At 45.7% G+C, this 13,333-nt stretch overlaps 1 protein-coding gene across 1 annotated transcript; it reads right to left on the minus strand.

The window, feature by feature from the left end:
* Positions 1 to 1,803: 1,803 nt before the first annotated feature.
* Positions 1,804 to 7,777, minus strand: RESP18 (regulated endocrine specific protein 18). The gene is given in 7 exon segments (XM_078069997.1): positions 1,804 to 2,163; positions 3,797 to 3,885; positions 4,008 to 4,047; positions 4,475 to 4,601; positions 5,800 to 5,830; positions 5,833 to 5,906; positions 7,588 to 7,777. Coding segments are annotated over 7 exon segments (582 nt in total). The 5' UTR covers positions 7,694 to 7,777; the 3' UTR covers positions 1,804 to 2,048.
* Positions 7,778 to 13,333: the final 5,556 nt, after the last annotated feature.

Here is a 13,333-nt window from a genome sequence, read left to right on the forward strand (position 1 = left end):
TACCTTTCAATGAAGAACTTGCTCCAATGTCTATATGTATGAACTCTTTGGGGAGAGGAAAAAGGCGCTTCCCTAGATTTTAAATTTGTAATAAAGGACTATTTAAAAAGAAAAATGACAACAACAACAACAACAACAACAGATAATGGACCAGTGTGATTTTCTGTGGGACATCAAAGTAAAAAACATCTTTCCAAGCCACACTTTTACAGAGAACAGGAGACTTGGTAGAGCCTTGTTCTTTTTTACTTTTTTAAAAATGTGACTACTAGAAATTTTTATTTTTTTATTTTTATTTTTTTTAAGATTTTATTTATTCATTTGACAGAGAGAGAGATAGCGAGAGCAGGAACACAAGCGGGGGAGTGGGAGAGAGAGAAGCAGGCTCCCCGCAGAGCAGGGAGCCTGATGCGGGGCTCGATCCCAGGACCCTGGGATCATGACCTGAGCCAAAGGCAGATGTGTAATGACTGAGCCACCCAGGCGCCCCTAGAAATTTTTATTTTTTTTGAAACTTTTAAATTACATATATAATTATAAATTATAGTTCTGCTGAACAACACTGACTTAGAAAATTCTTTATTTCCCATTCTTATCAGGGAAGATAGCTGGAAGAATTTTGCATTCACATGGCAGAGATAATAGTATATCCTAAAACTTTTACTTCAGTTGTGTTTATACATATTCTTTTTTAAAAAGATTTATTTATTTATTTTAGAGAGAGAGTGTGTGCACAAGTGTGGGGAAGGGCAGAGGGAGAGAGAGAATCCCAAGCAGACTCCCTGCCAAACATGGAGCCCAATGTGGGGCTCAATCTCATGACCCTGAGATCATGAGCCGAAATCAAGAGTCAGAGGCTTAACCAATTTAGCCACCCAGGCGCCCCTAGAGTTTATAGATATTCTTAATTTAATGTACTAAATGTACTATCTTTTCCTTTATTTTTTGCACTTTCATTTCCTCTTTAAGAAATCTTTTCTAACCATTAGGACATGAAGTTATTCTTATACTATCTTATATTTTTTTGAAGATTTTATTTATTTATTTGAGAGAGAGACAGAGAGAGAGCACGAGTGGGGTGGAGGGCAGAGGGAGAGGGAGAAGCGGATTCCCCGCTGAGCAAGGGTCCCGATGCGGGGCTCAATCCCAGGACCCCGGGATCATGACCTGAGGCGAGACAGATGCCCAACTGACCGAGCCTTCCAGGTGCCCCAATACCACACTTTCTTAATTACTACAGCTTCATACTGAGTATTGATAGCAGGTAAAGCAAATCATCCCATCTTCTTCTTTTCAGAAACATCTTTTCTCCTATTCCCTTTTTACATTTTTTACTTTGAGAAGTTCATAGTTATTATTATTTATTATTGAAGTATAACTTACAGCCAGGGAAGTCTATAAACTTAGGTTTATAGCTATATGATCATTAGCATAGGTATACAACTCCATAACTCCTTAGAGAAATCAAATCCTGATACCTGCCCATTTGCTTACACTGAGTATCCAATGAGTGTGAGAGTACTTGAGAAGTATAAAGCTCTGCAAACAGGATATTCTGGTGTTCAGCTGGGCTGAGCATAGGTGGTCAGATTACCCACTCCCTTTAAGATTTTCAGCTACCAGGAGCAAACTGGCAAGAGCCATCAAAATATTTAATGTGTGTACACTTTGGTTAGAACACTTCTCTCTTGATTCTTGGCTGGCAGGGGGAGGAAGACCCTCATAAAATAGCAGGGTCCAAATGTGTCTGACATGGAAGGGCATGCAACTAGACCACACAGTGCAGGTAGGTGTGAGTGGGGAAGCCTGCTTTCCAGCTTTGGTCCTTCTCTCACTTTCCCCACTTCAGGGAAGACAAGACAAAAACCAGCCTTCTACCAGTACCGAAGAGCTGTGCTTTTTTTTCACTGCACCCCTGTTCTGGTCCACCCCTATTCTTTTACTTCGGGGGCTCTGGCTATTTCCAAACCCCACCCATCCTGCCTCAAGACAAATCACAGAAAGAGTTTTCATGAAAGTCCACTTTAATGATCCAGATTAGGGTCATCCTAGAACTGTCCCTCTGGAGGGCAAATGGGAGAGCATTGGGGCAGAGGGGCTCCACCTGAGGTCTCAGTCAGCAACAAGGCTTTGGCCCACAGTGGGGGGTGGCTCAAAGAAGTCCTAAAACAAGAAGAAACAAAGGACTGGAATCAGTATATGGGGAGGTGGCCCCTTCCTTACCTACTTTCCTTCACAAAATCCTTCAATAAGAGCCTGATTTATGTAAGCTACAGTGACTCAGCCCACCCATTGTCTGTCCCCTTGGCTCCCACAAATAGTTCACCCTCCCTTCTGTGCTTTTCCCCTGGGCTCTGGGCTGGAGAAAAATGGCAGCACCTTGTTTGCATTCACAGAAGCACCATGGCAACCATCCCTCACAAGTGGGTCTGTCACTTAGCTCTAAATGCCTCGACCCAGCAACCACTCCAGGCTTAGGAAGACCAGCTGTCACTTGATGGAGTGAGAACTGGTTTCCTAGGAGAGCCTGAGCGTCCGGAAGCCCCCTGAGGTGTGAGTTCCTTGCAGGCTCTCAGTTTTCACGCTTGCTTTTCTCACAGAGACTATACCCCATTATCATGAGAGGGGCCTTTTGAAATTGTGTATCACATTATGTCACTCCTTCCTTGAAACTTCCCAGTGAAGTTGTCACTACACTTAAAATCCAAACTTTTCACTATGATCCATGAGCCCCTGTATGGTCATTCCGGGGCCTACTTCTCCAACCTAATCTTCTGCCACTGACTTTTCCACCTGTTCCTCTAAAGTGAATGGTATACCTGCCTTGGGGCATTTGTCACTGCAGTGCTCTCTGCTTGGGATGCCCCTCCCTATACCTTCCTCTGGCTGCCACCTTCTTGCAATTCAGGTCTTAGTCTAAAAAAAAAAAAAAAGAAAGAAAAAAGACTTTCATCAGTGTGGAGGAGTCTGACGTTTGGAACAGCCCTATTCTCACTGCAGTCCCTGAGAGGACAGGCAGGGGCTGTGCAAGGGAAATGTCTACGATTCAGGAGACCTGGGTCCAGTCTTGGCTCTGCCATGAACCTGACCCTTGACCAGCCCCAATGTCTCATCTATAAAGACAGATGGGAGTGCTAGATGCGTGTTGTTTTTTTTTTAAGATTGATTTTATTTATTTATTTATTTATTTATTTAGAGTGTGAGCAGGGGGAGGGGGAGAGGGAGAGAGAGAGTCCCAAGCAGACTTCACGCTGAGCAAGGAGCCCAACACAGAGCTCGATCCCACAACCCTAAGATCATGACCTGAGCTGAAATCAAGAGTCAGATGCTTAACTGACTGAGCCACCAGGCGCCCCTAGATGTGTGTTTCAAATCTAGATTCTGAAGAGTTCAAGCATCTCAAGGAGATAACCCAGAGCCTTGCCCTGGTCACTTTGCCCAGACCATGGAGTAGAAAAAAAGGAATTTAATTTAATTTGCTTTAATTTGGCAACTTTCAATGCCTATGTGAGACTCTGTCTATGCACAATCTTTTAGATCATCTCATCCTTAGAGGCTCCCACCATCTGCCCTCCTAACCTCTCATACTGATACCCTCCCAACCTCTCATACAGATGCCCACAGGTGTTTCTGTGAGAGAAGGAGGATGGGGATAACCTTTGATTGGGAAAGGAAAGAACTTTTCTTCAGCTTATCTGTTCACACCTCAATATCTATTCCCTTCTTCATAGGGGCCTCCCTCTTTTAAAGAGGTTCTTGGTGATTCCAACCTCCAGAGAAAAAGTAAACCCCTTACCTTGACAGGGTCGGTCCCCTCTCGTTGAGGGTCTTCAAATCCACTTTGGAGGTAAAGCACTGCTCCCTGTTCACTTTGGCCATTGGGCTCTGGGAGAGGGGAAGCCAGGAGTCAAGAAGAAGGCAGAAAAGGATGACAGGGTTCCAGAAGGGAAAGGGATAGGATCCAAAGTCAGGGATTGAAAACTCTTGAGAAGACACGTAAGTCTTACCTTGGGGAATAGGAGTCGAAGTTTCTCCTCTTGCTTGCCCCTAAAGAGACAGGGATGACAGATGGAAGCTAAACTTGCTAACACCCATCTCCTCTCCTTCTGCAGAGGCTGGTGGTTGTTTTTCATGGATCCCAGACAGAACCTCTCATAGATGACTCTCATAGTCCTGCCAGCAGCTCTTCCTGTAGTTTTTTTTTTTTTTAAGATTTTATTTATTTGACAGAGAAAGACACAGTGAGAGAGGGAACACAAGCAGGGGGAGTGGGAGAAGGAGAAGCAGGTTTCCCACGGAGCAGGGACCCCGATGCGGGGCTTGATCCCAGGACCCCGGGATCATGACCTGAGCCGAAGGCAGACACTTAACGGCTCAGCCACCCAGGTGCCCCTCTTCCCTACAGTTTTAACATCTATTCCCTCCCTGCTGTCTGTCTGCTAGACAGCATGGGCCAGCCATTGACCTCACGCACCTTATCCCGGTGGTTTTGGTGGGAAAGGCTGCCTGCCCATGCCTCAGACATGGATCTTGGGGGTGGAATCTGCTGATGTGCTTCTGGGCCCTCACATCCTGGGTAATGTCATTCTTCCAGAACAAACCTGCAGGGTAAAAGGATGTGGTGAACTGACACCTGAGACACACTGACTGGTCCACTCCAGGAATTGGAGTGAGACCAGCAATCCCCCTCTCCCTCAAGTAGATAAAGAATCACAACTTGTGCAGAGAACTAAATGAGCTGGTGTATAAACATTACTTAGCATAGTGCCTGGAGTATAGTAAACCTTCCACTAGGATTGTATTCTGTTTGCTGATTCATTTGAGGCTATTGTGAGGACTAAATGAGATTAGGGGTGTAAAGAGTGCTTAGAAAACTTGGGCTGTGATTCCTAAACTTTAGTGTGCATCAGAATTTCCAAATTCTGGAATTCCCAATTCCAACAAATTAGGGGCACCTGGATGGCTCAGTTGGTTAAGTGTCTGCCTTCAGCTCTGGTCATGATCTCAGGGTCCTGGGATGGAGCCCTGAGCCAGGCTACCTGCTCAGCGGGCAGTCTGCTTCTTCCTCACCCTCCCCCCTGCCCACTCATGCTCTCTTTCTCTCTCTCAAATAAATAAATAAAATCTTTAAAACAAAAAAACCCACTCAAATTACTCTTCCCCACACCCAGAGTTTTTGATTCAGTAGGTCTGGGGTGAAGCTCAAGAATGAGCATTTCTAACAAGTTCTCTGGTGATGCTGCTGCTGGTCCTGATGCACTTTGAGAACCATTGCTCTAAGGTATCACACACATATTAGACATCAGTAGTAGTAACAGCAGTAATATGAACTCAGGGTAGATTTCCTTTCTGACCCTTCCCCCATCCATGAAATTCTACTCTAAGGAAGGGTCAGCCTTCTGTCTCCAAGGGAATTTTCACTCCTTTTCATGCCTCCTATCTATTCATCATCCTATTTATTCTGCTTCTTACTCAGAGGCTGAGTGGTGTGTAGGTGTGTTCTCCTGGCTGAGAACCTAAGGATTGCTGGCTATGGAAAAACTCAGATAGCACTAGGGGTTGGGACTCATCAGAAGGAACTGGATGCTGGCCTCTTCCAGAGTGTTCAAGGGCAAAGAGCCCACCCATCCAACTCCACCCCCATTCCAGTCATACCCCCTTCTCCATGAGGTGAGCATGACAGGAAAGTTTCAAGTAGAGACATCTAGGGAAGAGAGCCCATCCTCAGGTCAAACAGCCCCTCACTCTCTCCAACTTTTCTGATCAGGTCCCAGCCACTCTTCTCCAGCCCTTACTCACCTTGGGGCACAATCTGCTGGAATACAACTTGTCTAAGTGCTGGAAAACTGGACTGGCAAATCCTTGGAGGGGCCAGAGCCGCCCCATTCCCACTTGGCCCTGACCATCTAAGAGGCAGAATGGTGGCATCAACAAGGAGCTTGGCCAGAAGCCTTTCAAATCCCAGCTGAAGAACAGCATCTTTCTTCCACTATTACCCCTGGGTTCCCCGGTCTCTCTCCCCCTCACCAGACCCTTTCCTCCTCTCAAGTCCTCCTTCTTTTCATTTTCCCTTCCCCCATCACCACCTGCCCTGTTCTTTGGAACCTCATTTGCCTTTGATGCCAACTTCCAGATAAGAACCAAGCTTACAAGCAAAGAGCAGCCTGTGGAGGATGAAGTAAGCAGAGACTCAGAAAGCTATACACATGGAATGGATAATCAGATGAACAAATGGGGCATGGGAAGCAGGTGAACTGCATCTCAAAGGCTTGGAAGCCCGGAGGAGATTGGAAAGGAGGCCTAGAATCCTTTGAGGAAGCAAGTATTGGTATGCATAGGGTTTGTGTGTCCGGATCTTTGTCCTGAAAGCCACAGTTTATCTAACTGTGCATAGGGGAACGACGGAGTGTGGGAGAGGATAATCCCTAATGCTACAACGCCTTCATTATTCCAAGTAGATGGGGTAGAGTTGATAGAGAGTCCATTTTTTATATAGTGGAATTACCATGAGTCATGGACAGGCGTTAAGAAAAGGGAATGGTCCTCCGAAATCAAATGGATTCCCACACCAGTTTCCTGGCTTTCGGAAGGAGCAGAACCTCCAGCACCCTCATTAGAAAGAAAAGAGCTTCTTCTGGAAGGGAGATTGTTGTCTGAGGCATCCTTCCAGGACAGAAAGGAGAAGTGGTGACCTGGACGCCCTCTGCCAGACCCACGGGGCTCCTGGCGCTGTCCTTGGTGCTGAGGGAGTGACCGACGCGTGGCTTGGAAGAGGCGTCTGGGCGGCAGAGGCATCCCTACAAGAACGTCCCCCTCCCCCGCCACACACACATCTCTCCTGTCATCCGCCACCAGGCCTCCTCCCACAGTTCTTCGCGAGCCCTCTGCATTGGCCTCTAAACTCAAGAATCGGGCGGGGAAAGTTGGCGTCAGACTAGGAGTTTGCGCGCTCTTCCCCAGGCGCCTGGCACTGGAATCTTCGAGTCTGCGCAGTCGGTCTCTGGCCGCTCAGACGTTGTCAGCGCTGGTCTACCCCGGAGGCTCAGAGTGGAGGGAGAGGAAGAAGGATGGACTCTTTCCCCCTCCATTCTCTTTTACCCCAGCCTAACATTCCCCTTCTGATCTGAAATCAGAGCGCAGATACCAGGCTCAGAGGGCTTGTGATGAAATCCTAGCTCGTTTCTCCGCCCAGCTTTCTCTCTGGAGCCAGGACCCCGTACCCGTGCGTCTCTGCTCCTATTGTCCAGAAATCCGGGTCCCCTGCCTATCCCTCAGCCCTGGGCTTCTCTTCCGTGGCCCCTCGGTGTGTCTTACTTCTCCTATGGCGGCATAGGCGGGGCTTACTTCCCTCTGCCCACTCGTCTTTCCGTCGCTTTTCTTAAGTCCAGATTCCATATGCGGAGCCCCACCTCAAGCCTGCGTCTCTTTCTACAAGACGCTCTCTACATTGATCTCTTTTCACGTCCCTCAACACATCCTTTTCCTCCTGAGTTCCTAATCTTGAGGCCCCCTCCTCCACTTCTCTCAGGAGCGCTCTCTGGTCTGCCCGCACCCCCCTCCCCTGCCCCAGCCAGGTTTCCTCCTGACCGTGGCCACTAATGTCGCTGCAGCCCCCTGGGCGGCTCTTCAGCAGCAGGAAGCAGAGGAGCAGCCAGAACCCCCCGGAGCCCCTAGGCCACAGCAGGTGCTGCATCCTCCTCAGCTCCGCGCGCTCACCCCCCTCCTAAGTCGCAGAGAAAGTAGAGACAGCAGCTGGAGGGGCTGAGCTGGACTGTAGCTTCCCACCCGCAGTGTGCGCTGGATCTGCGCAACCCTCCCTTGGGCAGCTTGGCCAATCGCGGTTCGTCCCTGCCCCCGCGGACGCGTAGCCAACTCCTTCCCTTTACCGCAGGCAGAGCCATCCCAACTCACCCCCAGGCACCCGCTTTTTTACGTAAACCAGGTCCCAAGGACTACTGCTTCTACTCCCAGCCCCAAAGTTGTACAAACGAATTGCACGTAAGATGCGGGTGCGAATTGTACCTACCTCATAAGCTTGTTATGAGGATTAAATATGAATAGCAACTGGACAGTAGACACTCAATGTAATTAGTCTATTTTTATTATCCTTGATGCTTACTTTACCCTCACCTCTTAAAAATCTTCACCATGCATGAGTTCAACCTGCAAAATATATGGCACATCCATCCACTTCTCTCCACTACCATCGCCTTGGTTCAAACCACTAACAAGCTAACTGATCTCTTGCGTCCATTCTTGTTTAGTCATAGGCTAGTGTGTGAGCTTTCTAAACCATGGACTGGCATTTCAACATTTTTCTTTTTTTTTTTTTAATTTTTTTATTGTTATGTTAATCCCCATACATTACATCATTAGTTTTAGATATAGTGTTCCATAATTCATTGTTTGTGCATAACACCCAGTGCTCCATGCAGAACATGCCCTCCTCAATACCCATCACCAGGCTAACCCATCCTCCCACCCCCCTCCCCTCTAGAACCCTCAGTTTGTTTTTCAGAGTCCATCGTCTCTCATGGTTCTTCTCCCCCTCCGATTTCCCCCCCTTCATTCTTCCCCTCCTGCTACATTCTTCTTCTTCTTTTTTTCTTTCTTAACATATATTGCATTATTTTCAACATTTTTCTTTACATTTAAAAATTTTTTAAGTCATCTCTACCCCCGACGTGGGGCTCAAACTCATGACCTCAAGATCAAGAGTCACATGCTCTATCTACTGAGCCAGCCAAGCACCCCTCAATATTTTTTTCATTAAGCTTAACAAATGTATTATGAAAATCCTCAAATATTAAAAAAGAGAAGAATCTAATGAACACATATATGTATCAGCTAGACTTAACAATTATTAAGATTTTGTCAGAATTGCTTCTTTCTCTTGAAGTATTTAAAAGTAACTTACAGACATCATGACATTTCACTCCTAAATAATTCAATATGCCTCTCTTAGAATTAACAATAGTTTCCTACATAACCACAATACCAGGCATCTGTGGCAGGCTGAATAATGGCCCCTAAAGATGTCCATGTCAGAGTCTCTTGAACCTGTGAATATGTTACTTTATATGGTAAAAGGGACTTTGCAGTGTGATTAATCTTAGAAGATGATTAACCTCAGATGAGATTAGCCTGGATTTTCCAGGTGTGTGCCGTACAATCACAAGGGTCTTTATAAGAGAGAAGCAGGAGGGTCAGAGTTAGTAGTAGGAGATGTGACATTGGAAGAGGTTGGAGAGATGCCAGGAAGAGGTCACAAGCCAAAGAATGCAAACAGTGTCTAGAAGCTGAAAAAGGCAAGAAAATGATTCTTCATTTAAGCCTTCAGAAGGTGGCTCAGTGGGTTAGGCTTCTGCCTTCGGCTGAGGTCATGATCCCGGGGTCCTGGGATTGAGCCCCAGATCGGGCTCCCTGCTCAGCGGGGAGTCTGCTTCTCCCTCTCCCTCTGCCACTCCTCCTGCTTCTCTCATTCTCTCTCTCTCAAATAAACAAATAAAATCTTTAAACATAAATAAATAAAAGGTAATTAAGTATTTGAGGGAAATTTGTATGTGGATTTTGGGTTCACTTCACTCATTTCCCAGATTTCTTCCTCAATTTCCAGTTGCTCTGTCATTTCTGTGCTCCAACCTGTGTTCCTGAGGCTGGTCAGACTGCCACTTTCTGCCTGAGCTCTATTTCCCCATGTGCTGCAGAAAACTGTGAAGTGTCCTTAGGAGGAAACCCTGTTAAATGTAGGACTCATCTGTGGACTTTCCTTTTTTCAAGGATTATTTCCCTCTAGCTTTTCTTGCTTTTGGGTGGTCTCCATGCTTTCAAACAGTTATTTTTATATTTTGTCTAGGGCATATATATTCAATGTTAGAAGGAGACTAACACAAGCCATTTTGTCACACCAGGAACTAGAGGTTTATCTGGTTATCACCAACTTGTGCTATACATATTTGAAAATTGTTTACAGAAATAATTTGAGGCCTAAGAGCAAATGATTCTGAATCTGCTTTGAGATCTATAATGCTATAGGAAAAAGGCACATACTGGTGCTTGGGTAGTTGAGCAGAGGTGGCAGTGCTTCTCTCTCCTTTCTGAGATTTCAAACTGCCAGGGCGCCTGGGTGGCTCAGTTGGTTAAGTGACTGCCTTTGGCTCAGGTCATGATCCTGGAGTCCCTGGATCAAGTCCTGCATCAGGCTCCCTGCTCGGCAGGGAGTCTACTTCTCCCTCTGACCCTAACCCCTCTCATGTGCTCTCTCTCATTCTCTCTCTCTCAAATAAATAAATAAAATCTTTAAAAAAAAAAAGATTTCAAACTGCCAGGGAAATAGCTAGCAAAATAATAACTTATGTAGGCATTGCTACTGCACTTCTTTCTGCTATTCTTGCAAGGCACCTTAAAGCTGGGAGTAATAACCTCAGAAGACCAAGCAGGTTCTCAGGCCTATTAGGCCTGGAGTTCAAGGGGAGGAAGTTCCTTTCCCAAGAGGAAAAAGATCACCAGAAATTGTGGTGGGGGGAGAGGGGTGAGGAAGGATTGCAATTCAGCTGTGGCCCTACCCTGCCTTGCATTCACCTGATGAATGACGTCTGGAAGGAGAAAGGGATCTGAAACCAGGCTACCCTCTGCACCATCACCACCCCAAATCTCTTCTCTGTTCTGGCCCTACATATTTTACTCCAGAGGCTCTGGTTGGAGCCCACCTGTCCTGCCACCAGACAAGCCCACAGAAGGAGTTTTGATAAAAAACCCACTTTAAAAATCCAGAAGCAGGTTGTCCTAGAACTTCCCCTCTAGCTGGTAATGCAGGGATGCCTCAATCAGCTACAAAGTTCTGCTCAAGAAGGAAACAGTTTAAAAAGCTCTGAAGTGTAAGGAAACATGGGATTTGGAATTTGTGTGTATATGTGCTGGAGGACTTCCCATCTGCAACATAAACCCCCTCTCCCCCAATAAATAATAGGCTCTAATAGCAGTCCTGATTTGGGCAAGTCCTGAGGCATAGTGACTTAGCAACTGCTTGACAGCCGGCGTCCCCTTGGGTCCCATATCTGATCTTCTCTTCCCTCCCCTGATGTCCCCATAGCTTTAGAGCTAGTCAAGGACCTTGACTTGGAGAAAAGTGGCAGATTCTTTTATGCAGACTTTAGCACCATGGCAACCAGTCCTCATTGTGGGGATCAGTCATAGTGCTGCTGATGTCACCACAGCGACCAATCCAGGCGATGAAGCACAGTTGCCATGGTGACAGGAGGCAGAAGATGTTTCCTTGGAGAGCATGAGGGTCTGGATTCCCGCCTCCCCGCCCCCCCCCCCAAGGTTCAGGCTGTCTCTGGGTAGAGCGCATGGCCAGCTGGAAGTACTCAGCTCTAGGCAATTGCCCAGTCCAAGCTATCACAGTGTCCCCTAGATCAAAACAATACTTCCTAACAGGCCTGTCGGTTCCACTCTGGCCCTCTATCAATACATTATCCAGCAGTGCTAGGGTGGTCTTTTATTTTTTATTTTTTAAAGATTTTATTTATTTATTTATTTATTTATTTATTTATTTGACAGAGAGAGAGAGAGTGTGTACAAGAAGGGGGAGCGGCAGGCGGAGGGAAAGGGGGAAGCAGACTTCCTGCTGAACAGAGGGCTGGATGTGGGGCTCAATCCCAGGACCCTGGGATCATGACCCAAGCCAAAGGCAGACACTTAACCGACTGAGCTACCCAGGGCGTGCCTAGGGTGGTCTTTTAAAATTGTACATCACATAATTCTGTTCATTTCCTTAAAATCCCTAGTGATTTTCTTCTGCTCTTTGTATAAAATCTAGACTCTTTGCTACTAACTGCAAGGCCACAAATAGCCAGTTCTGGGCCTACTTCTCCAACTGCATTTCCTACCACTGGCTGCGCTGTTTGTTCCTCTAATGTGCTATTTTATTTATTTATTTATTTATTCACTATTGTGCTATTTTAGAACCAAAAATACAATAACCAAAGTTAAAAACTTAATGCTCAATAACAGAATAAGAATACAGAAAAAAATATCAATTAACTTGAAGATGGAATAATAAAAGTGATCCAATCAGAACAACAGAGAGAAAAACATTGGGGGAAAAAACCAAGAGCCTCAGGGACCTGTGGGACAATGCTAAAACTCTAACGAGCATGTCACTGGAGTCCCAGAAGTAGAGGAGAAAAGGGGTAGTTCATTAAAAATATTTGAAGAAATAATGGCTGAAAACTTCCCAGATTTGTCAAAAGCCAGAAACCTACAGATCCAATAAGTTCAGTGAACTCCAAATGAAACCAGCAACCAAAGGATTGACAGGGCAGATAAGCACAGGTGCAACTTTTTCTGAGAATGGGTCTGCCACCCTGTTTCTATAAGGTAACATCCTTGCCTGACACCCTGATAACCATGTGTTGACTTAGTTTTGCAGAGACCCAAGTTTTCAGTAAGAAGCTGGCCAGAACCAGTCAGGACCAACGGCCACCTCTTTGACATGAAAGAGCAAAATGAAATGAACATCTCCTACTTAGTAACTGCCTTTATTTTTTTTTCTTTTCCAAGTTTTTATTTAAATTCATTGGTTAATATACAGTGTAATATTAGTTTCAGGTGTAGAATTTAGTGATTTAGCACTTACATACAACACCCAGTGCTCATCACAAGTGCCCTCCTTAATACCCATTACCCATTTAGCCCATCCCCCCATGCACTGCCCCTCCAGACACCCTCAGTTTGTTCTCTAGAGTAAAGAGTCTGTTTTCTGGTTTCCTTCTCTCTTTTTTCCCCCTCTATGTTTATCTGTTTTGTTTCTTAAATCCCACATATGAGTGAAATCATACGGTATTTGTCTTTCTTTGACTGACTTATTTTGCCTCACATAATACTAACTTCCTTTATTTTGGGGTCATGAAGCTTCTTTCTCCTTTACTGAGACCCTTTTCTGCTTGCCTTTAAAAATCCCTGACTCTCCCCCTTTGGGGAGGGAAATTTGAGGCTTGCCCTTTCATCTCCTCACTTGGCTGCCTCTTGAATAAACCCTCTCCTTGCTGCATACTCAATGTCTCAGTGATTGATTGGCCTTTGCCTTGTGTCAGGCAGATGAACTTGGGTTTGGTTACACAAACAGGAGAAACTTGAAGAAATCCATGCCCTGACACATCATAATCAAACTTCTAAAAACTAAAAACAAAGACAAAATCTTGAAAACAGCCAGAGAAAAACAACATATCACTTACAGGAGAACAATAGTCCAAATGACTGTGGATTTTTCATGATGAACCACGGGGGCAAGAAAGGAATGGAATAACATTTTTAAAGTGGTAAAAGAAAA

The sequence above is a fragment of the Halichoerus grypus genome, chromosome 4, assembly GCF_964656455.1.
Source record: "Halichoerus grypus chromosome 4, mHalGry1.hap1.1, whole genome shotgun sequence".
Classification (NCBI taxonomy): domain Eukaryota; kingdom Metazoa; phylum Chordata; class Mammalia; order Carnivora; family Phocidae; genus Halichoerus; species Halichoerus grypus.